The sequence below is a fragment of the Nerophis ophidion genome, linkage group LG11, assembly GCF_033978795.1.
Source record: "Nerophis ophidion isolate RoL-2023_Sa linkage group LG11, RoL_Noph_v1.0, whole genome shotgun sequence".
In the NCBI taxonomy this organism is placed as follows: Eukaryota; Metazoa; Chordata; class Actinopteri; order Syngnathiformes; family Syngnathidae; genus Nerophis; species Nerophis ophidion.
Window position 1 is genome coordinate 54423869 of NC_084621.1, and position 26287 is coordinate 54450155.

The window sequence follows — 26287 nt, forward strand, 5'->3', positions numbered from 1 at the left end:
TGTATAGGGGTTATCTGAAATAGTTTGTTGGTGTGTGTGTGTGCGAGTGTTGTCTATTGGCAGCTGCGGGGATAAACCAATACTGATCCCCTGGTCGCCGCGTGCCTCCCTGGGGGAGGATGTTGATGTTGGCCTGGCTGTTTCTGCTTCAGAATGTAGTGCTTTTCTGCTGCATCACACACACACACACACACACACACACACGCTTGTTCTGTAAATGTGAGGCCCCAGGGGGCTGGATCTCGGCGGTCTGTGATCTGTCATTTAACACTATGGAGTTCAAACTTAAAAAACAACCAGCTGGAACCACCAAGCACCCCGGTAACCACACACACACACACACACACACACACACACACACACACACACACACACACACACACACACACACACACACACACACACACACAGTTGACACATAACACAAAGTGGTCATAAATACACTGCAGCACCAGGATTTACAGTATACTGTATAGTATTATGGAATTGATCCCAGCATACTGGTTGACAATGCGGCGAGGTCTCATGGGAATCGCAGAACTTCCCCATTGCGACATCGCGCATGTGTGCCACCCCCCTCCACTGTCCTCCCTCTAACCACAAAGACAATCCTTTGAGTAAACAGTCATAGTCCTGAACGGAAGAAGGACTAGCTGTGATTGTACAAGCAGCGAGGTCTGGACTTCATAGAGAGAACAAACTTGGCCATGCGCCCCAATTCCATTCCCAGAAAAAAAAAATGAGCGCCAGGTCAACTGCAACAACTATAAGAGAGCAGCTTACTTTTTAAAGTTTGGTTTGGATATTTTAATTTTTAAAATGTTGTGATCAGGGGACAAATTCTGGGCATCCCATATACAAGGCTCCTACAGGGGCCCCTTTTTGCACCCTCAACCGAATGTCAACACCTCATACAAACACTTGGAATGTTTACATGCACTATAAAACTAATTATTGCATGGATTTAGTTGAAACCATCTTTATTCTTTCCCAGAGCTGTCATCATTTTCGACTCTAACTTAAAATTATAATAATTCACCCCTATATAATATCCTACCCTAATACCCTACTGTGCAAATACAACCCTTCGAGTGCAATACATCAGACACTGATTGTTATTTATTACTTCGGTACTCTTGTCTTGTTCTGTATATTGTACAGTTTTTTGTATTTCTATAGTGTTTTGTATATTGTACAGGACTGCTTATTATCTTTATTGGATAGTAGTCCGTTTATTTCAATTGTTAGTTTTTTCCTTTCTTACCATCTATCCATCCATCTTCTTCTTCTAATCCGAGGTCGGGTCGCGGGGGCAGCAGCCTAAGCAGGGAAGCCCAGACTTCCCTCTCCTCAGCCACTTCGTCTAGCTCTTAAAGAGGGATCCCGAGGCGTTCCCAGGCCAGCCGGGAGACATAGTCTTCCCAACGTGTCCTGGGTCTTCCTGTGGCCTCCTACTGGTTGGACGTGCCCTAAACACCTCCCCAGGGAGGCGTTCGGGTGGCATCCTGATCAGATGCCCGAGCCACCTCATCTGACTCCTCTCGATGTGGAGGAGCAGCTGCTTTACTTTGAGCTCCTCTCGGATAGCAGAGCTTCTCACCCTATCTCTAAGGGAGAGCCCTGCCACCCGGATGAAGAAAACTCATTTCGGCTGCTTGTACCCGTGATCTTATCCTTTCGGTCATGATCCAAAGCTCATGACGATAGGTGAGGATGGGAACGTAGATCGACCAGTAAATTGAGAGCTTTGCCTTCCGGCTCAGCTCCTTCTTCACCACAACGGATCGGTACAACGTCCGCATTACTGAAGACGCCGCACCGACCCGCCTGTTGATCTCACAATCCACTCTTCCCTCACTCGTGAACAAGACTCCTAGGTACTTGAACTCCTCCACTTGGGGCAGGGTTTCCTCTCCAACCCGGAGATGGCACTCCACCCTTTTCCGGGCGAGATCCATCCGTACTTGGAGGTGCTGATTCTCATTCCGGTCGCTTAACACTCGGCTGTGAACCGATCCAGTGAGAGCTGAAGATCCCGGCCAGATGAAGCCTTCAGGACCACATCATCTGCAAAAAGCAGAGACCTAATCCCGCGGCCACCAAACCGGAACCCCTCAACGCCTTGACTGCGCCTAGAAATTCTATCCATTAAAGTTATGAACAGAATCGGTGACAAAGGACAGCCTTGGCGGAGTCCAACCCTCACTGGAAACATACCTCTTGTGTTATTTATTTTACCCCATATTTGTTCCCACTACTGCACCTTAGATTGGAGTCTTTAATCTCGTTATATGCAAATATAATGACAATAAAGTCCATTCTATTTTATAAAACTCATGTAAAAAACATGTTTTACTTTTTAAAAATTAGATTAACATAGCTAAAACATAAATATAAATATCATATTCACATAAATATGACAATACGTCGAGTTTTCCTGCGTTTCAGTGTTTTAAATACAGATTACCAGGTACACATGAAATTAGCATCAGTGGGTATTACAATTCATAGTATTACATCATTATTATGATTATACTATTATTGGTGCATATCCTGGGATTTAAGTCTCCACAGACTTTAAAAACTAGTGAGGCCTCTTTAACTTTAATCAAGGGTCTTCGAACGCACCACAGTCATGTGCAAAGAAATGCAAAAGTGAAACGTGTACATAACTTTCTTCTATGCTTCCACAGATAAATGTATCATATTCATACATTTCTTCTACACCTCATCCTTTTACCAAAATGTTGGTGCTTTGTGTGAATTTTTAAATGTGAGCTTTGATGACGTTGTGACGTCCGTGTTGAGTGGTGTTCCATTCGAGTTTGCCGCTATCCAGGTGGAACCAGACATTTTACGTTTTTGATAGAGGGTATAGGTAGGTTTGGACATTCTTTGCTCAATTCAAGCAACCTTATTATTGAACTTTCATTGCACAGTATTTATCTTATATTCACATTTATGAGGTAATTTTTTATAATTTACATATTGAGGACGAAAAAAATCCACAAACTTTACAAAAGCCAAAGGCCACAGTACACCTCCACCCCATACACAGACACTTCCATGCTGCTTTGCATTTATCATTTGCTTACCTTTCCTCCTCTTAACCAGGCACTTGGTTTCAGAGATCTCAGGACAGGGTCTCCCAAAAGGGGACGGGTACTGCTGGACTTGGCGCGTGCGGGTCTCCTGGCACCGCCTGAAGCCACGTGTTCCACTGGACCGAGAGCAGGGACTCCACTCGCTCCACTCAGCAACTTCACAGTGCACTAACATGATGATGAGAATAGACGTTCATAGTCAGATTTCAGCAGTCTTGCATGTTGGTGCTAGCTTTCTAGTGATGACACATACTTTGTTTCATGAGAATTGATCAAGATTTCACACTACAGATAAGGCACTCTTATGGCCGCTTTTCTACTAGAACTAACTTTATTTAGCTTTTTCTTGGCTCTACTTGCTTCTGTTTTGGGGGATCACTTTTCCACTTCAAAACTGTACGCCCAAGTCGAGGCAACGACAATGAAGAAGAACAAGGGTCTTTGTGTTAACTGTATTTAAGGAATATGTTGGTAGTATATATATATATATATATATATATATATATATATATATATATATATATATATATATATACACACATATATACATACATATATATATATATATATATATATATATATATATATATGTACATACAGTGGGGCAAAAAAGTATTTAGTCAGCCACCGATTGTGCAAGTTCTCCCACATAAAATTATGACAGAGGTCTGTAATTTTCATCATAGGTACACTTAAACTGTGAGAGACAGAATGTGAAAAAAAAATCCAGAAATTCACTTTGTAGGAATTTTAAAGATTTTATTTGTAAATTATGGTGGAAAATAAGTATTTGGTCAACCCTTCAAAGCTCTCACTGATGGAAGGAGGTTTTGGCTCAAAATCTCACGATACATGGCCTCATTCATTCTTTCATTAACACGGATCAATCGTCCTGTCCCCTTAGCAGAAAAACAGCCCCAAAGCATGATGTTTCCACCACCATGCTTCACAGTAGTTCTGGTGTTCTTGGGATGCAACTCAGTATTCGTCTTCCTCCAAACACGACGAGTTGAGTTTATACCAAAAAGTTCTATTTTGGTTTCATCTGACCACATGACATTCTCCCAATCCTTTGCTGTATCATCCATGTATCCATTTTGGTATAAAGTCAACTTGTCGTGTTTGGAAGAAGAAGAATACTGAGTTGTATCCCAAGAACACCACACCTACTGTGAAGCATGGGGGTAGAAACATCATGCTTTGGGGCTGTTTTTCTGCTAAGGGGACAGGACGATTGATATGTGTTAAGGAAAGAATGAATGGGGCCATGTATCGTGAGATTTTGAGCCAAAACCTCCTTCCATCAGTGAGAGCTTTGCATGGTTGACCAAATACTTATTTTCCACCATAATTTACAAATAAAATCTTTAAAATTCCTAAAATGTGAATTTCTGCATTTTTTTTTCACATTCTGTCTCTCACAGTTGAAGTGTACCTATGATGAAAATTACAGACCTCTGTCATCCTTTTAAGTGGGAGAACTTGCACAATCGGTGGCTGACTAAATATAGTGCATCATATAGTTTCCCGCAATCATCATCATATTGAATCTTCTCATAGTTTCAAGTTTTAGCAAGTCAACCATTTTATTTCATTCAAGATTGCAACAGCTGCATCAAAGTGGGGTTATGGACTATATTTTGGTGCTTACTGTAATTTCAGGATTACAAAACGTTACGAATCGAAATCGCATGGCGTCCCAAGATTCACAGCTCTAATAACCATGGCAGGCTGAGTAAGTATCATGCATTGTGGCATGTCTGCCGTTTTTGTGGAGTCAAGTTCTAGCCCACTATAAAGTGCTCATTCGGTAGGATAATGTTTCTAATGCACGACAATAGTCTTGTTTAAAATTGATATTTGTAATTTCTCATGCATGCATAGACTGACCTTGCGGCACACACTGCATGAGTTTATCGTTGGGTTCATAGTCCTCCGGACACACATGGTGACATCTCCCATTGAGCTGGTACAGGCCCTGCCGACACCGTGTACACGCCTCGCTGTTTACGCATAGCTCACACTCTGCAGGGCACTCTGCAAAGATAATACAGTTAATGTATTTCATGTCTTGTCTTTGTGCCGTTACTCAGTGAGCATCAACTGGTAATCTCTGCCCTCCCGGAAGAATCCGTCTTTTTAATGACACTTTTTTTCCTCCAACATTTCTAGAGTCTCTTGACTCATGATAAGTACTCACTTGGAACACACTCCCTCTGTGTATCACTGCGGACGAGCCCTTCAGGGCAGATTTCCTGGCACTTTCCCTGATGGAGGTAGAACCCTGTCCGACAGCGCAGGCAGAAGTTCTTGTTGAAGCAGGAGTCGCACTCAGGCCTGCACTCTTGACACAGGAACACAGACTCAGCCACAAGTATTTACTTAAAGTGTGTGTGTGTGAGTGTGTGTGTGTGTGTGTACATGTACTGCTGGGGCTACAGTTGCATTGTATTGTAGTCAAGGATATAAGCCACTGCAAATACTGCTGATTGCCTTCGGATACATGATTTTCATTAGAGAAAATGTTAATTTTATTGTGTACTCTAGTAAATTGAAACATGCGACTTTTAGCCAAGCCATATGTCAGAAGCAGTTATAAACTTTTCAATTGCTTTACTATGTCAAGGTTTGATGCTTCTACTGGCGGCCCAAAGTTCGAATCCGGATCAGAAATGACACTATACCTGCCTCCTGAGTTCAGTTCAAAATTTGGGCGAGACATTGCAACATTTTTGCTGCAAATTCCTAAAAACACTAGCGTGCTCCTGTTGTACAGAGCAAGTTGGACCACTGTAAACACATTGGCAGATCCTTGGTTTGGCATCTTAACTTTGCTAGCAATCACTGAAGACTGGAACACTGGTCATAACTTGTGATTTCCATAACTGAGACATCCTTTAAGTTTTCTCCATTTTGACAGTTAGACTTACTTTTTCTAATGTGATTTATGGAACCAGGATTTGGCTGTGGCCTGTTTACTTCAGATGCAGGCAGTGGTCATTTGTTCAACTTCTTTAGTTCTACTAGAGGTGCTCCTTAAGGATCAATCTTAGGTCCTCTCTTTTTCATAATTTTGTCTTTTCAACTGGTGGCCCGTGAGTTCAGTTAAAAAAAACAACAACTTGTGAGGCTCACATGTTTGCAGAAACTCCTAGAGATGATCTTTGACTACGGTTTTAGTAGTAGTATTTATATAGGTACATAAAAAAGCAGCGGCCTCTAGTAAATGTAATAAACAAGAATAGACCCAAACTAAATGTTTACTGTAAAAGACCATGTTTTTCTGGAATATGCTGAATAAAACTAATTGTCAAGGTAAAAGTTCAGTTCTTAGATTTTGAAATTGTGGCCCCAGAAATAATTTAGTCAAATATCCCTGCTTTGTGTTGTCGATCCAATCACTCTTGCTTATGCATACTCATTTTTAAAACAAGAAACACACGATATCTTACTTGTGCAGGTGTTTCTTTCTGGGGAGCGTATGCCGAAAAAGCCAGCGGGACAGGAAGTCAAGCACACCCCGATCTGCTTCATCCCATTCCTTATCAAATGGATGAAGAAGCGTGACTTGCAGGAAAGGCAGCCATTGTAGTCAGAGCAGGTCAGACAGCCAACCTGCTGGCACCCTGAACTCACACCAGAGAGCTCTGTTGAAAAACATGTTATTACATCATTTAATTTTACATTACTGTTGTTAAAAGACTATTGTCCTGTGATAGCAGCAATAGCAGCTTTATCAAAAAATGACATGATTACTCTTTGAGTTTTTATTTTTATTTTTTATATTTAGCAATGTAACATGATGCACATGTGATTGGAGTATGAGAGCAGCTTGGCTGACGAGGCCCAATTACTCGTTTAAGTGTTTGTGATGTACAATACAGCCCTCAATTACCCCTGAAGTTCTGTTGTGAGTGGAAATGTTCCAACTGTAGGACTAATAAGGAACCGTTATTGGAAAAAGTGCCATATTACTGTGAAGAACATCACTTTTGCAACCAACATTGTGTGTCTTTAAAGATGTATACTGACAATCAGTATTTTTTCAGTATCTGTTCCCAATTGTGTTGGTTTGGTTGACCGTTAAGATTCTACTATCTGTATTTTTATCCCAGCACGGTTATGATTGCGACAAAAGTTGATGACACGGCGCCTGCTTCCCTCGTCTCTGGTCAAAATGTCAGCCTTGAGAGCTAAATGTTTAAAAGATGCAAGCTCACCGACCAGATATACGGAAAACTCTGCTCAATGCAAAGTTTCTCTCACAATAGTTGTGTAGGAGGGGAATAACACCAGCAACTTAATGAAATACTTGCAACGTACTCATGGAATAAGCAGCATGTTTGACTATATCAGTGCATAGTACCACCTTAACCTCCTTCAACAATGGTAAGTCATAGTAAGTAGACTTGTTAAGTGTTTAGTTATCAACCCCGCTAATACGTTACTGTTACGTCACTAATTTCAAATAATGTTCAATCATTCAAATGTCTACTGTAGAGGACAATGTATTTTGTAATGCCACCATCAATTTTATTGTCAAAATCTAATCCAAGAAAAATGTTTTAGCACGTTATATAGTTGCTCAAAACTTGGTCACCGTTTTATCTAGAGCAGACTGACTGTATTTTGATGGGAAATTTGCTAGCTAGCACACCAGTTGGAGTCGCCTTCTCTCCTTATTTTTGCACTGACATGCATTGACCTGATCACTGAACATATAACTAGCCACTCTGCCGTTCACGTAACCATCCACGGTTGAGGTAAAGTTGTATGTGTGGTGAAAAATAAATTGTATGATTAATGTGCGTATGTACATGATCGTGTGATTTATTACATTTGTGTGTGTGTGGGCCTAGTTTACAGGGTGTTGTTTATGCGTCTAGTGCAGTAGTTAGAGGGAAGGTTGCATGTTTACTTTCCACCTGCTTGCTAACCTCTCGCTTACGGACACTGCCGCTGGCTAGCGCTTGTGGTGAACGGAGAAGCAGCCTTGTGTGTCAGCCTCTCATTCACCAAGACTCCTATCAGGCCTCCACGTGGCTACACACGGTAACTTGGGCCCTGCGGCCCAAGCCAAACGTGGCAGGGGCTCTCGGAGCTGCAGTGGTCCCCAGAGGTGTGATGCACAGGCCCACATTGTGGATGACGCCCTGGCATCACCCAACCACTGCCCCGCTGCCTTGTGGGTTAGTCTGGGAAGACAAAAGGCTAAGGGAGCACACCCTGAGACAAAAGCAAGTGACGTTGGACACTAACCTTCCCCCTCGTCAAAAAATACCTCAACGACGGAGTGAGCGGATGATGGATGTAGAGTACCTCCACAACAGTCACAAAGGCGGAAGAAGGCTGCAGCAAAGATGGGCCCCCAATTGTCTTGGTCTCCATGCCATTGGACCCTGGCCTTCTCTTGCCAAGGACAGTGTGGTGACTGTTTGTACACCACTTTCCCCACTATGAAAGATTCCCCGCACAGGCGTTCTCCTGAAGGACCCATCATTACTCAACCCCCTATAAGTCCTATGGCGGCCAGGAAATGGTGACGGGAGCAGGACAGTGAAATCTGGGAGCTTCTAGCCACGCACTGGCACATAGGCGGTAGGTGCCTGATTCAGTCGCCTTGCTCTCGGACCCAGACAGAGAGATCATTTGGCAGCAGCACCCACGTCTGAGCAGCCCTGTTCAGGATCCACTCTGCTCACCCTACACGGGAAGTGGCTAGAAAAGGTGCCCTAAAAATAGCCTGCCTCCTACAACCTGACTGGAATACCGCGTCCAGAGGGTTCACCTCATAGCGGTCGAAAAACAAAAACAAAAATAATGAACTTTGGAGCTTGGAATGTGAGAACACTTATGGACAGTGCCTCCAGCAATCGCCCAGAAAGAAGATCAGCGATCGTTGCAAGGGAGCTGAAAAGGTGCAAGATCGACATTGCTGCCCTGTCTGAAACCCGCTTGGCTGAGGAGGGACAACTAAAGGAGGAGAAAGGGGGATACACTTTCTTCTGTAAGGGAAAAACAGCTGATGAACCCAGAATCCACGGAGTGAGTTTTGCCATCAGAAACCGGCTCATCTCCCAACTCTTTGAATCTCCAATAGGCATCAATGAGCGACTCATGACCTTACGCCTGAGGCTTTCAAACAGTCAGATGGCAACGGCTGTGAGTGCCTATGCACCAACTTTGGACTCACATGATGAAGACAAGGAGACCTTCTATGCAACCATGGACCAGGTTCTATTGAATATCCCGAAAGAAGATAAGATCCTCCTACTTGGAGACTTCAATGCCAGGGTTGGCAAGGATTACAATGTCTGGAAATGCACTCTTGGTAAAGAAGGTGTTAGGAATGTCAACTCCAACAGAGTCCTTATTCTGTCAATGTGTGCTGAACATGATCTTCTGATAACAAACACCATTTTCTGCCAGAGAAACCGGTTGATAACATCCTGGATGCATCCCAGATCAAAGAGCTGGCATCTCATAGACTATGTCATTGTCAGGGCCAGAGATCGCAAAGATGTTAACATCACCAGGGCCATGATTTGCACAGACGACTGCTGGACAGACCATCGCCTCATCCGCTCCACAATGAACATCGAGATGCGGCAGAAGAGGAGGACACAAAGGAGCCTGCTCCGCCCTAAATTTAACATCGATAGCCTTGGAGACAAAGATATGGTGCAACATCTACAAAACACCCTGTCCGTGGGACTCCCGAAAGAATATCCTGAGGATGTGGAAGAACGCTGGAAGGCTCTTAAGACGACACTACTTGAAACCAGCAAGGATACCAGTGGTGACAGATCCAGGAAACAGCAGGACTGGTTCAATGAAAACGACATCAAAATACAACAGTTGATTGATGCCAAAAGGAAAGATTTTTATTCTTGGCAGAGCAACATCAACTGCAGGGACAAAAGGCAGGCCCACCCCAAGGCAAAGGCACATGTTCAGAGCAAAGTGAGAGAGATGAAAAACAAATGGTGGATGGAGAGGGCTCTGGAAATCCAGAAGCTTGCTGACTCTGGGGACACCAGGGGATTCTTCAATGCTACCAAGGCTGTTTATGGGACCAGCTATCGAGGTCCAAACCCCCTCCGCTCTATTGATGGACAAACCCTGCTTAAGGACGATGTAGGTATCAATTCCAGATGGCGTGAACACTTCCAAGAGCTCCTGAAACAGAACTCCACAATGGAGATGGAAACCATTAACCAGATTCCTCAGCGACCCATCATGGAGCATTTGGGTGATCCACCCACCGAAAATGAAGTCCGGGATCCCATCAGGAAACTGGGTAACAACAAGGCTTCCGGACTAGATGGAATACCAGCAGAAATATTAAAGCAAGGTGGACCAAAACTCCTTTGCCACATCCACTGCCTCACTGGTAAAACCTGGGATAAGGAGGAAATCCCAGCCGAACTCAGGGATGCCCTGATTGTCACCATCTTCAAGAAGGGAGATAAGGCAGACTGTGGCAACTACCGAGGCATCTCCCTCCTGTCCACAACAGGAACAATACTGGCACGTATTTTGGCAAACCGGTTATTGCCGCTCTCAGAAGAGATCCTCCCAGAGTCCCAGTGTGGCTTTCGTCCAGCAAGGGGAACATCGGACATGATTTTTGCAATTCGTCAACTGCAAGAGAAATGTCGGGAACAACTGCCACTATACATGGCATTCATTGACCTTACAAAGGTATTTGATTCCGTGAACAGAACTGCCCTATGGGGTGCCCTCTCCAAAATCGGATGCCCAGACAAGTATCTGAAGATCTTGTGTCTGTTGCACGACAACATGACTGCAACGGTAGTTGGAAATGGCGGCTCTGAAACGGCTCCCCCTTCAAAGTTGACACTGGTGACAAGCAGGGCTGCATCATCGCACCAACCTTGTTCGCTATCTTCATCTCAGCCATTCTTCACCTCACCAGTCAAAACCTACCTGAGGGAGTCCAGTTCATACAGGACAGATGGTGGGCTCTTCAACCTGAGTAGGTTCAAGGCAAAAAGCAAAGTGCTGACATCCTCCATTACAGAGCTTCAGTACGCAGATGACAATGCTCTAGTTGCTCATTCTGAGTTGGACCTCCAGAACATCATGGATGCTTTTGCCAGACCATACTGACTCCTGGGACTTGACATTAACATAAATAGGACTCAAATCCTGTACCAACCAGCCCCTGACACACCCTCTCAACCCCCCACAATTTATGTGGACAACAACATCTTGGAAAAAGTGGAGCATTTCGCTTTTCTTGGCAGTCTTCTTTCAACAGGAGTTGTCATCGATGCCGATATCCACCACCGCATAGGTTGTGCCAGCGCAGCTTTTGCTAAGATCAGGGAAAGAGTTTTTGAGAATAGGGTCATCCAGACCAACGTCAAGCTTACTGTTTATCAAGCTGTAGTTCTGCCCACTCTACGGGGCTGATAGCTGGACCACCTACAGCAGACACCTGAAGGCTCTGGAGCAGTACCATTAGCGATGTCTGCGCAAGATCCTCAGGATCAGCTGGGAAGCTAGGCGCACCAACATTAGTGTTCTGAAGGAAGCTAACATGGCCAGCATCACCACAACCGTCATTCGGCTCCAGCTGCGATGGACAGGCCATGTAATACGCATGCCAGACAGTCGCCTTCTGAAACAAATGTTGTACGGATAACTGGTGGAAGGACGACTCACCCAAGGAGGGCAGAAAAAGCGGTATAAAGGTAAACTCAAAATCCACCTGAGGAAATGCTGCCTCAACCTCAACACCTGGGAGGAGGCAGCCCACCAGAGGGTTTTGTGGAGAATGCTGGTCCATGAAGGCACTGCACAATTAGAAAAGGATCTCCACCGTGCTGCGGAAACCAAGAGGCAACAAAGAAAGGAGAGATCCACTACCAAAACAGCTCCTCAAACCACTACCACCACGACAATCACCCACATATGCCCCCACTGCAATAGAGTCTGTGGATCACAGATCGGCCTCTACAGCCACCTGAGGACCCACAGATGTACAGACACACCAACAGAAGGACTATAAAACTCGCTTCGAGTGATCGCCGATGACATTTGTTAACTTTTTATTTTTTGTTAACGTAACAATGATCATTTGTACATTAATAATAGATGCAGGATTTACAATATTATCAAAAATGATGATCAGAGACACTTCAGTTTGCTAAACACATTTATTAAATAAAGCAACCTGCAGGTAAGAGACTAAACAGCACATAATTTCAATTATTTACAACCCCACGTCAGGCCGTGCTGACACTACTATATATATGTATATATATATATATATATATATATATATATATATATATATATAAATGATAAAACATGAAATATTATTGGCCCTGCGATGAGGTGGCGACTTGTCCAGGGTGTACGCCGCCTTTCGCCCGATTGTAGCTGAGATAGGCACCAGACCCCCCCGCGACCCCAAAGGGAATAAGCGGTAGTAAATGGATGGATGGTTGAACATTAAATTATTAGAGTATGCTAACGTGCGACTCCTACCTTTTTTACTTTACTGACGACCTCCTTTAAAGTTTTGCAATCAGTCAGAAACATCAAACACATATAAAATGGCCAAACATGAGAAAGTGTGGAGGAAGAGTGTTTTGCAATTACACACCATTGCTTTGTCATGTCCACACAGTTCAGTGGGCAGGGGACATTGTTTGGCACAGCAGTATGTGTTGACTTAATGTTTTGCTTTTTTTTTTTTATCTATTTGGACCATTGGCATTTGGATTTCTACATACTGTATTAACTGATGTTATGCTCATCTAATTATAATGTATTTTTTTTTTTTTTTTTTGTATTTTATTTCGGCAATCTTCACATAAAACAAAGAACAACAACAAAAAAAGAAAAAAAAAACACTCATTTGAGCAATGATTGAGCCGAAAGGGTGTAGGTTGAAGCAACGCTTATATAAACCTACCCCATCACAACAAGAACAAGGTTCAAAATATATAAAATCTAAAACATGCTTCACTTATATTACTTTTTTTTTAAACAATATATAAGCAACATATATGTAGCACACGTCTCATATACACAGTTTAACATTTAAATCAAACATATACATTTGTACACTTATATATATACATATATATATATATATTATATATACACAATCTATTTAAATTCCATATAAAGTGGTAATATATACATTTTAATATAACCTATATGTATAATTATGAAATCATAAATTGTATCTATATACATATCATATATTATTGTCTTTCTAAAACAATGTTTGCTCTTCTTTCTTATATTTACTAATGATAAATGACTTAAAAAGCTTTTTAAACTGGTTTATGTTGGTGCTGTGTTTTATTTCATCCTTTAAACAGTTCCATATTTTAACCCCTGCTATTGTTAGACTCATTCGTTTCTGCGTTGTTCTACAATATTGGATCTTAAAAAGTAGTTCTCCTCCATCCATCCATTTCCTACCGCTTATTCCCTTTCAGGGTCGCGGGGGGTGCTGGCGCCTATCTCAGCTACAATCGGGCGGAAGGCAGGGCACACCCTGGACAAGTCGCCACCTCATCGCAGGGCCAACACAGATAGACGGACAACATTCACACTCACATTCGCACACTAGGGCCAATTTAGTGTTGCCAATCAACCTATCCCCAGGTGCATGTCTTTGGAAGTGGGAGGAAGCCGGACTACCTGGAGGGAACCCACGCATTCACGGGGAGAACATGCAAACTCCACACAGAAAGATCCCGAGCCTGAATTTGAACCCAGGACTGCAGGACCTTCGTATTGTGAGGCAGACGCACTAACCCCTCTTCCACCGTGAAGCCCCAAGAAGTTCTCCTCTTAAATTATAATTCCCTTCTCTCTGTAAAAATCTTCTCTGTAACCCTGTTGGAAGTGAATCTTTACTTGCTTTATAAATCATTTTGGCAGTCTTGAGTTGGATGAGATCTGGTAGTTTTAAATCAAATGTTTTTATAAATAATCCATTAGTGTGTTCTCGGGGTCCTGTGTTATGTATCAGTCTGATGGCCCTTTTTTGCATTATGAATAGTGGTTGGATGTTCGTCCTGTATGTATTTCCCCAAACTTCTAGACAGTAACTCAAATATGGTAAAACAAGTGTACAATAAAGAGTGTGTAATTTTTTTTGATTAAGAATGTGCCTTGTTTCACCCAGGACAGCAATACTTCTGGCCAACTTCCCTTTGATGTATGTAATGTGTGACTTCCAGCAGATCCTGTGGTCCAAGATCACACCCAAAAATTTGATTTTGTTTACTCTTTCTATACTAACATTGTCTATATATAATTTTACATCTATATCATTTCTCTTATTTCCAAATAACATAAAGTTAGTTTTATTTAGGTTTAATGATAATTTATTAGCATCAAAGCATTTTTTTAGTTTACACATCTCCATGGTGACGGTCCTCAGGAGCTGCTGCAAGTCCACATCAGAACAGAGTACATTGGTGTCATCCGCAAATAACACATATTTAAGGTTTTCGGTTACTTTACAAATATCATTTATATACATGATGAACATCTTGGGCCCTGAGACTGACCCCTGTGGTACCCCACATTTAATATTTAACCAACATGATTTTTTTTTGTGATATCTGTACAAACTGCTTTCTATCAGATAAATAACTTTTTATCCATTACAGAAAAATACCCCGAAAACCATATTTTTCCATTTTTCTAATAAGAATACTATGGTCTACTGTATCAAAAGCCTTCTTAAGATCTAAGAATACTCCTATCCATCCATCCATCTTCTTCCGCTTATCCGAGGTCGGGTCACGGGGGCAACAGCCTAAGCAGGGAAACCCAGACTTCCCTCTCCCTAGCCACTTCGTCTAGCTCTTCCTGGGGGATCCCGAGGCGTTCCCAGGCCAACCGGGAGACATAGTCTTCCCAACGTGTCCTTGGTCTTCCCCGTGGCCTCCTACCGGTTGGACGTGCCCTAAACACCTCCCGAGGGAGGCGTTCGGGTGGCATACTGACCAGATGCCCGAACCACCTCATCTGGCTCCTCTCGATGTGAAGGAGCAGCGGCTCTACTTTGAGTTCCTCTCGGATGGCAGAGCTTCTCACCCTATCTCTAAGGGAGAGCCCTGCCACACGGCGGAGGAAACTCATTTCGGCCGCTTGTACCCGTGATCTTATCCTTTCGGTCATGACCCAAAGCTCATGACCATAGGTGAGGATGGGAACGTAGATCGACCGGTAAATTGAGAGCTTTGCCTTCCGGCTCAGCTTCTTCTTCACCACAACGGATCGGTACAACGTCCGCATTACTGAAGACGCCGCCTGTCGATCTCACGATCCACTCTTCCCCCACTCGTGAACAAGACTCCTAGGTACTTGAACTCCTCCACTTGGGGCAGGGTCTCCTCCCCAACCCAGAGATGGCATTCCACCCTTTTCCTGATAGTATTGATAAAAATAAATATAGAATACTCCTATTGTATATTTATTTTTATCAATACTATCAGTTATTTCTTCAATTAAATCTGTTAATGCTTGTGCTGTTGATCGGTTATTCCTGAAACCATACTGTCTATCTGTTAATTGTTTTGCAATTACACACCATTGCTTTGTCATGTCCACACAGTTCAGTGGGCAGGGGACATTGTTTGGCACAACAGTATGTGTTGACTTAATGTTTTGCTTTTTTTTTTTAATCTATTTGCACCATTGGCATTTGGATTTCTACATACTGTATTAACTGATGTTATGCTCATCTAATTATAATGTGATGGATAGAATGTAATTGGCTCGCAAAACTTAAAGTTCCCAGAAGAGGGTGATTCCTGCGGACTATGTCATCGCTAGTTGGCCATAGTGAAAACGTTGACGGTGTGTCCTAGATGTAATTTACTCTCCCATAGGGATTTTTTCAGAAACAAGCTGGGAAATCTGTGAAGCTTGTGTGGCATTGCGATGCCGGATTTTTTCCTCTGTGGATGCGTCGGGCAAAAACACAGCGTAAGGTAAGAATTAAAATATTTATTAAATTAATAAAAGGGCTAGGAACAAAAACACTGGAGCTAAGCAGAAAGGCAAACAAAAAGCGCTAGCATGGAAAGCTACGAAAACAAACAAAAACACAAAAACTTGGCAGGAAGGCACAAACAACTAGCATGAAAGCTAGGAATAAAATAAAGCGTAGCGAGAGAGCCAGTGAGTAATAGTATGGAAAACAAGTCATCAACTATTGCGTGAAAAAAACTGGAAACAAGGAAGTGCAAACAACAGGATGTGAAAAAAAGGAACAAAGCAACAATATGTGAAGATCTGACCATCGAATCACAACAGAATCGCCACAACCAGTCATACAAGGAAAATTGCTATGATTTATGATTCATTATTCCAACGCAACAGTTAATTGATAATTCTGCTCCAGCCTTTCAGTTTGGGGGAAAATTGGCTTTGCAAATCTATTTGACACATCTTTCACCCAGAGGAGCATCCGATCTTGGCGATGATTATTAAAATCATTTTTGTTCTGTCCAATGTGCCTTCGTCTCATAACGTGTGTTGCCAATAAATAAAATATACTGTAGATATTTTTTTTTAAACATTGTGACAAGGTTTTTAATAGCTTTAAAACCGCAGAGTAACTCTTTTCTACATAGTCAACCACGTGTCCAGTCACTCCTGCCCAGAATTCTAGATATCATAGGACACATATGTCAAACTCAAGGCTATATCAGGCCTGCCACAATATTTAAAATGGCCTGCCAAGTTATTTATTGTGGTCTGCCACATCATTCAAGCGGCTCACCTCATTATTTAAAATGGCTCGCCCCATCATTTACTGCGGCCTTCCAAGTCTTTCAATGCAGTCTTTTAAGTAATTTAAAGCAGTCTGTCATTTTAATCTGATCTGGCACACCTTTTAATCATTCAATGTGGCCTGCCACGTAATGTAACGTGGTCTGTCGCATTATTTAAGTGGCCCGCTAAGTCATTCAATGCGGTCTTTCAAATGATTTAAATCGGTCTGCCACAATAATTTGGTCTGCCACATTCTCTAATCTGGTCTGCCACAACATTCAAGTGACCCAATGAGTCATTCAATGCAGTCTTTCAAGTCATTTGAAGCGGTCTGCCACAACATTCTTTGTGGTCCACTACGTCAATCAAAGTGGCCTGCCACAACATTTATTTGGGTTTTGCCTTCAAAGCTTTTCTGTATCCAGCAACTTCAGGATTTTGTAGACAAAAACAAAAACAATGTGTAATAATAAGAAGAGAAATGTTAATCTAATCTGGATCGATCACCCATACTTCACATTGAAGCTTTAGCAGTTAGCTTCTTGTGTGATCCTGCTTGGTGTGTGTGTGTGCAGCATGCTTGGCCATTCCTTTTCATCTAGTCCTCCAGTGATAATCTACTTGGAAAAAACGGTTTATTTTCTGCCATGGTGGATGGACGACACGTTCTTTGCAGAACATGGCAAATCATGCACCCGCCGAAAAAGAGTCTTCAATAAAAGATAAAAGTGGAGTTAAATGTTTATTTATCCATTTCATTTGACGTGTTTTTAAAAAAGTGTTTTGGGTTTCTGGGATGGGTGATTTTCATGATTTTGCTGCTTTGACGTTTGTACGATTTGGTCTACATCTGACTTTTCGAAATGGATTACGAACGAAAACTGAACGCACAAATTAACAGCTCATGTCCATGTACAGACTGTTCAACTAAGTACAGTGAAGGGCAAATTCTGTCCTTATTAGTCACTGTGCCATCAAAATCATCTGGAGGTCGTTTTGTATCCTGTAGCAGCAAAGCCTAAACTGAAGCTAATGATGCTCGTTTAACGGATGCCATGTGTGGTTGTGCACTGGTACGTGCATACACCTCTCTCCCTCATGCTTTCAGAGTTCCACTGGACAACAAACTGACGACTTAGGTTTTTAGCTTGTTGGCCATCACAATAGCCTCTCCAAAAAATAAATACATTTCGGGGTTGGACAACACTGTCACTGACACTTTGTTGTGTTTCGCTATACACAGTGTGGAGGCGCTCCCCTGAGTTGATAATTATCACCTCTATTAAGACACAAACTACATTTTTAGACCACTAAGATAGCTTTAAACAACCTGAATAAATAAGTGATGAGTAAACTCTAGTAAATGAAGATGTAACCGCGTTACTGCAGATATTAAGAGGATATTTACACATAGATTATTACTACTTAGAGAGGGGATAATACAACAACAGTTTGTGTGTCAGCATTGTCGCAGCCAGTAAACAGCATGTGCTGTCGATACCAAGGGTAATTTTAGCATATGATCGATACTAGGGAGATTAGGTTGATATTTTTATTTTTTTCTCAAAAACAATTTCCCGTTGTTTTTGTTAATTGCAAATTGAGAGAATAATTCCCTGGATACAGGAGGACTTTCATGGCAAAAAACTAAATGTATAGTTAATACACCTTATTGGTATTAGTAATAGTATTACGATCTCACTCATGGATGATCGGCAGTATAAACCCTGATAGTAACATCCCCACCAGCTAATGGACTAATAGTACACAAACATATAGACAGGTTATAAGCACCTGAACTCGAAAGCCCACAGTGACACCTAGAGGACAGGAAGATCTCATTGGGAAAAAATTGGGGGAAAAAAAGGCCCATTGTTGCAAATATTTCTTTATGCGCTTGTAATAGTAACAATCAGAAAATGGGTCGCAAAGTTCCTTTTTACAGTGAGTTTGATGGAATTCAAGATTTTAGTTTTGAACAAAGTTCATGGATTTCATGCATGTATATAAACACACAATAGGAGGCTGCCTGTTGATGTTGTTTATGTTTTTATAGGTGTCTTTTTAGGAAACCCGGATTTAAACGTTTCATTGTATTTAATTTAAAGCTGTCAAAAAAAAAAAAAGAGTTAACTCGTGCTTAATCACAAATAATGATAACACTAATCATATAGGCAGATTAATCACACAATTTTTGAGTGGCCATCTTTATTTTAACCGTGGACGATATTTCATCTCAAAATACACAGTGGCGCGAATTGAGTTTTATTTTCATACTTTATTTTTAAGCAAATAATTGACATGCATTAAAGTAAAACGTTACAGAAAATGTTCCTGGATGACAAAGTTAATAAATAAATGATAAATGGGTTGTACTTGTATAGCGCTTTTCTACCTTCAGGGTACTCAAAGCGCTTTGACACTACTTCCACATTTACCCATTCACACACACTTTCATACACTGATGGAGGGAGCTGCCATGCAAGGCGCCAACCAGCACCCATCAGGAGCAAGGGTGAAGTGTCTTGCTCAGGACACAACGGACGGTACTAGGTGGGAATTGAACCAGGGACGCTCGGGTTGCGCACGGCCACTCTCCCCACTGCGCCACGCCGTCCCTAAGTTAAAGTTAAAGTACAAACCCCGTTTCCATATGAGTTGGGAAATTGTGTTAAATGTAAATATAAACGGAATACAATGATTTGCAAATCATTTTCAACCCATATTCAGTTGAATATGCTACAAAGACAACATATTTGACGTTCAAACTGATAAACTTTTTTTTTTTTGCAAATAGTCATTAACTTTAGAATTTGATGCCAGCAACACGTGACAAAAGTTGTGAAATGTGGCAATAAATACTGACAAAGTTGAGGAATGCTCATCAAACACTTATTTGGAACATCCTAATGTGTGCAGGCTAATTGGGAACAGGTGAGTGCCGTGATTGGGTATAAAAACAGCTTCCCAAAAAATGCTAAGTCTTTCACAAGAAAGGATGGGGCGAGGTACACCTCTTTGTCCACAACTGCATGAGCAAATAGTCAAACAGTTTAAGAACAACGTTTCTCAAAGTGCAATCGCAATAAATTTAGGGATTTCAACATCTTCGGTCCATAATATCATCAAAAGGTTCAGAGAATCTGGAGAAATCACTCCACGTAAGCGGCATGCCTGGAAACCAACATTGAATGACCGTGACCTTCGATCCCTCAAACTGCACTGTATCAAAAACCGACATCAGTCTCTAAAGGATATCACCACATGGGCTCAGGAACACATCAGAAAATCACTGTCACTAAATACAGTTCATCACTACATCTGTAAGTGCAAGTTAAAGCTCTACTATGTAAAGCGAAATCCATTCATCAACAACATCCAGAAACGCCGCCGGCTTCTCTGGGCCTGAGATCATCTAAGATCAGGGGTGTCCAAACTTTTTCCACAGAGGGCCGCACACGGAAAAAGTTAAGCATGCAGGGGCCATTTTGATATTTTTCATCTTCAAACCATAACAAAACATATGGATTTTTTTTTTATCCTTAGGGCTCCTGGGGAGCATAGAGGGACTCAGTCACTAAAATGTTAAAATGAAGTCAAATTATTATTATTATTTTTTATTTTATGCTTACAGTAAATCTCTATATCAACTTGAGGTTGATATAAAGTAAAACAAATAAGGTTTTATGCCTTTTCTGTCAAAGACAACTTTGTTTTTTATAGTGAAACTTATATATGCAGTATTAAAATAGATAGATAGATAGATAGATAGATAGATAGATAGATAGATAGATAGATAGATAGATACATAGATAGTACTTTATTGATTCCTTCAGGAGAGTTCCTTTATTTAGCAATTAAAGCCCTCAAAGATCAATAATGCAGGACATCATTGATTTTAATTATCTAATATTTTTGAGTAATCACTGTGAAAAGTTAAATAAAATCCTACTAAATATATTTGAGATCCGAAAGGTTCCCCACTAATAAAGTGATGCATTTTTATTATTATTTTTTTTCACTTTTAACACTTAAATTTCAAGATCAACTTCTGATATATCCGTCGATTTTAAGTTTGAACTATTATTTTGTTTGTTTTATGCTCTTTGGTCAAAACTTTGTTGTTTTTATATGGCAACCACACAACATATGCAATATTTTTTCCACATAAAACATTTTAAAGTGATAATTTTTAACTAATAATTCATTATAACATAGATTTTTTTGTCCCTTTCTTTTTTTTTTGAGCGATGGAAAAAAAAGAAAATTAAGACAAAAGGAAAAAACACTCTGCCTGCATGGCAGCTTTGTGTCAACATTGCCACTTTTCCTCATTAGATTTGACCTTATTCCATTTTTTTTTTATGTTTTATTTTTGCAATACTATCGGCGGGCCGGTAAACGATTAGCTGCGGGCCGCAAAAGGCCCCCGGGCCACACTTTGGACACCCCTGATCTAAGATGGACTAATGCAAAGTGGAAAAGTGTTCTGTGGTCTGACGAGTCCACATTTCAAATTGTTTTTGGGAATATTCGGCATCGTGTCATCCGGACAAAAGGGGAAGTGAACCATCCAGACTGATGTAAACGTATAGTTCAAAAGCCAGCTTCCGTGAGGGTATGGGGGTGCATTAGTGGCCAAGGCATGGGTAACTTACACATCTGTGAAGGCACCAATAATGCTGAAAGGTACATACAGGTTTTGGAACATATGCTGCCATCTAAGTACCGTCTTTTTCATGGAGGCCCCTGCTTATTTCAGCAAGACAATGCCAAGCCACATTCAGCACGTGTTACAACAGCGTGGCTTTGTAAAAAAAAGAGTGCGGGTACTTTCCTGGCCCGCCTGCAGTCCAGACCTGTCTCCCATTGAAAATGTGTGGCGCATTATGAAGCATAAAGTACGACAGCGTTGAACGATTGAAGCTCTACATAAAACAAGAATGGGAAATAATTCCACTTTCAAAGCTTCAACAATTAGTTTCCTCAGTTCCCAAACGTTTATTGAGTGTTTTTTTAAAAAAAAGATGATGTAACACAGTGGTGAACATGCCTTTTCCCAACTACTTTGGCACGTGTTGCAGCCATGAAATTTTAAGTTGATTATTATTTGTAAAAAAATATTAAGTTTATGAGTTTGAACTTCAAATATCTTGTTTTTGTAGTGCATTCAATTGAATATGGGTTGAAAAGGATTTGCAAATCATTGTATTCCGTTTATATTTACATCTAACACAATTTCCCAACTCATATGGAAACGGGGTTTGTACCACTGATAGTCACACACACACTAGTTGTGGTGAAATTGCCCTCCGCATTTGACCCATCCCCTTGTTCCACCCCCTGGGAGGTAAGGGGAGCAGTGAGGAGCAGCGGTGGCCGCACTTGGAATCATTTTGGTGATTCAACCCCCAAATCCAACCCTTGATGCTGAGCACCAAGCAGGGAGGGAATGGGTCCTATTTTTATAGTCTTTGGTATGACTCTGCTGGGGTTTGAACTCAGGACCTACCGATCCAAATTAAATTTGTGTCAAAATATCGTGGTCTTTTATGAAGTTAATTTTAAATCATAGAAGTGAGTAATAACCTGTGATTAATCACGATGAAATCAAAGTCAAACATGTAATTAATCTGATTGGAAAAAGTATTAATGACAGAACGGATAGCTTCTTCCTGATTGGCACTGACAAGTCCCATGGATCTGCAGCAGAGCATGTGGCGCCCAGTCAGAGTTAATGATCAAACGCTATACTTTCTATGATTAGAAACACACAATAACTTTTTAAATAAAGTGTTTACCAACTTTCTTAGTTAGTGCTGATGTCAGAACCAATTTCCATGCAGGCTTCAGGTTTGTTCCATCAAAAAGCCAGGCCCAGCTTTCAATAGCTCAGCTAAATTATAATGAAAAAAGCTGTCAAAACCAAATGCAACCCCCGGATTCCCCTCAAAACTCAATTTAATACAGTACACAGTTAAGCCCAAAGGCATTTTTTCTCCCCAATTTCCTCTTTGGTGGTCACAGAAAGTCCTTTTTTATTACAGACCTAGCAGATCAGGGCTAGATAATGAGACACAAATAAAACATAGGGAAACATTTTTTGCCACAGGTGGCAGGGATAAGAACATCACTCCGAAAGGTCTATTATTGTACTGTAGATCAGACAGTTTTCTGCCACACTGGCATATGGAATATTCTAGTTATCAGCTTGTCTCTAACAGCCGTAGTCACATAACACATCTGGAGACCCTCAGTGATAAAGTGGGTGTAGAAAGAATTGGACAAATAGACTATTGATTGTTGTTTTACGGCATATAGAGACGAGACACATTGTTGGACCCCAGGAAGATGACATTCCAGCACTTTCTCTTTTCTTTCAGTGGAGCCCCTAATGGCACTCTTTTCATTTTACTGAAATATATATTACACATGTATCAATGTTTCCTACCAAAATGAAATGAGAGATGCAAATACTGAAGTTGGTCCATAAAATAAATACACAGACCTTATCACTATCTCCCAACATTTTGAATGTAAAGTACAGTCTTTATTTGAACAGAGGGTATTAGTCAGGGCATGTCTCAGGACACTGGACTGGACTGGACTGGAGTGTGGTCCACCCCATTGTGGCCACTAGGGAGCGACTGGAACCAGGGAACTGAACACCACCATAAGCATCATGCACTTACAGACCCAGTCTTGAGGAAATTAATAATATTTATTATGGATGACATACCCCCAAGTATTTTGCTTGTATTCTTTTTGCATTATGGCACACATCCTAGTTTGTTAGTATTTTTTATTTTACAATATTTCATTATATTGTTGCCAATGGTGTTATTTGTTTTGTGCAGGAATGTTGTTAGTTTGTTTTTTTTGGAGTAAATTCCCTGAAATAGTCCAGCAAATATAATGACAAAATAATAGTTACATTGTAAATTAAATTGTAAATTCTGGATAATATTTGCATTATTTTTACAGTAACATTTGCAGTAATATAATATGAAATATATTCACAACACTGCAGAGCTGTGATTTTACGGTTAATTCCAATAAAGTTGCAACAAACTTATGTAACTTTTAAAATTGTAATTGAATTGGTAATTACTGTGAGTTAAACAGCATACCACCACTTACTGTACATATAGTCTGCAGCAGGGATTCTCAAACTGTGGTACGTGTACCACTAGTGGTACGCAGGCTCCATCTAGTGTTACGCCAACGAATCGATTAAATATTCAAACAGTGTTACTGTTCAAACTATGTAACATTACAGTGGCAAAAAAAAAAATCTAATATACATGATAAATAAAACCTCTGCCTTGTTTTTAATGCATATTTAGGCCTACTGCGCTGCTGTATTTGAATGTTGGTCATTACGGTGGTACTTGGAGGAATAAGTTTCTTTTTTTGAGGTGGTACCTGTTTGAAAGTTTGAGAATCACTGGTCTACCGAACCCTTTTAAGAAAAAAAAAAAAACAGTTTGAGTTTACGGTCATTACAAATGACTTTGATTACAGTTTGGTAGGTTGAGTTTGAGTTTGAGTCAGTATATAGATAGATAGATAGATAGTTAGATAGATAGATAGATAGATAGATAGATAGATAGATGGATAGATTTATTGATTCCTTTAGGAGAGTTCCCTCAGGAAAATTAAAATTCCAGCAGCAGTGTGCAGAATTGATATTGAATTTAAAAAGTAAAAATTAAATAATGGTATAAATAATTAATAATTATTGTTTTGCTTCCCCTGTCATTCTAGTACGCCCCCTCCCCATCAGAGAGGAGTTGTACAGTCTAATGGTGTGTGGGACAAAGGAGTTTTTTTTAGTTTATTAGTCCAGTATTTTACTGTAGGAAAAAATATGATCAAAATAATTTTTTTGACTATACGTATGCTTGGACTTACGCTTAAGTTGCCGGTGCCTGGAGCTGCTGTGCTGACATCCAGTGTAATCCATGCAGTGCAAGATGATCAAAACAAAGGAGATCAGTTGTAATTGCATAGTAGCCCAAAGGTGAGACCTGTCAAGCCAATGTCAATGTTCACCAAAAACACTTTTTTTCCCCTAAACACTTCCTTTTTTTTTTTTTGTTGTGACAGTGGCAGGTATAGTGGATGCCCCCCGTCAGACAGGAATAGCCTCCCAACAATGTGGTAATAATTGCTGTTGAAGGTGCACAGTGGCCCAACGATGCCTGGGCCGCTTGGACTGTAACATCCTGCACAGGATCCTCATAAGTGCAAAGAGAGCCAGGAAGATGAAGAGTCAGGCATCCGAGAACATTTCCCCCCAAACAGAAATCACCAATATCATTTGGTCGAAACAACTTTGCAGGGATTAAAAAAAAATCCCCCCCCCTAAAAAACCCCACAAAGTTTTAAGATATTACATCCATGTGGGGAACTCCAAGCGCTGCTGTATCCCGATGGTAACGCACTGATGGGCTCTTCTTCATCAAAAGTTTAAAGACACACTGGGACTCGGCAGTAGGTGAAAAAGTTGCTCAGTCACTAAATGGGCTCCAACTCGCTCTTCCTCTTGGTGGCAGACAAGTGGAATCTAAAAAGAACATCTCCGCACTTTCAGCGCTTTTCTGCTTTGCGTGCAGGAGTCATTCACTCCCCCTGTTCTCTCTCTCCCTTTCTCTCACTCTAAAGTTTATTTAGAGGGCAAGCCCCCCGTGTCAGAGAGAGAGAGAGAGAGAGAGAGAGAGAGAGAGACAGAGAGAGAGAGAGAGAGAGAGAGAGTTTTAAAGGCCTATTGAAATGAGATTTTCTTATTTAAACGGGGATAGCAGGTCCATTCTATGTGTCATACTTGATCATTTCGCGAAATTGCCATATTTTTGCTTAAAGGATTTAGTAGAGAACATCCACCATAAAGTTTGCAACTTTCGGTGCTAAGAGAAAAGCCCTGCCTCTACCGGAAGTCGCAGACGATGACGTCACATGTTTGATGGCTCCTCACATATTCAAATTGTTTTTAATGGGAGCCTCCAACAGAAACAGCTATTCGGACTGAGAAAACGACAATTTCCCCGTTAATTAAAGCGAGGATGAAAGATTCGTGTTTGAGGAAATTGATAGCGACGGACTAGAAAAAAAAGAAAAAAAAACAAAAAAACGGGATTGCATTGAGACAGATTCTGATGGTTTTAGACACATTTACTAGGATACTTCTGGGAAATCCCTTATCTTTCTATTGTGTTGCTAGTGTTTTAGTGAGTTTAATATTATCTGATAGTCGGAAGGATGTGTCCACGGGTGTCTTGACGCATAGTGTCTCAGGTAAGTCGAAGGCAGCTTTATGGGCGGCACATGGTCAGCTGATATCCGGTAAGAAGTGACTTTTTACCACAATTTTCTCACCGAAACCTGCTGGTTGACAT

At 41.1% G+C, this 26287-nt stretch overlaps 1 protein-coding gene across 2 annotated transcripts in view; it reads right to left on the minus strand.

Moving 5' to 3' along the window:
• Positions 1-25537, minus strand: part of rspo3 (R-spondin 3) — a 67981-nt gene extending 42444 nt beyond the window's left edge. For both annotated transcript variants that reach the window (XM_061916273.1, XM_061916272.1), the window contains exons 1-5: positions 24804-25537; positions 6557-6751; positions 5305-5448; positions 4995-5141; positions 3096-3272 (exon numbers count right to left, since the gene is read on the minus strand). In XM_061916273.1, coding sequence (XP_061772257.1) covers positions 3096-3272; positions 4995-5141; positions 5305-5448; positions 6557-6751; positions 24804-24900 — 760 coding nt within the window. In that variant the 5' untranslated portion in view covers positions 24901-25537. The remainder of the gene's footprint in view (positions 1-3095; positions 3273-4994; positions 5142-5304; positions 5449-6556; positions 6752-24803) is intronic.
• Positions 25538-26287: the final 750 nt, after the last annotated feature.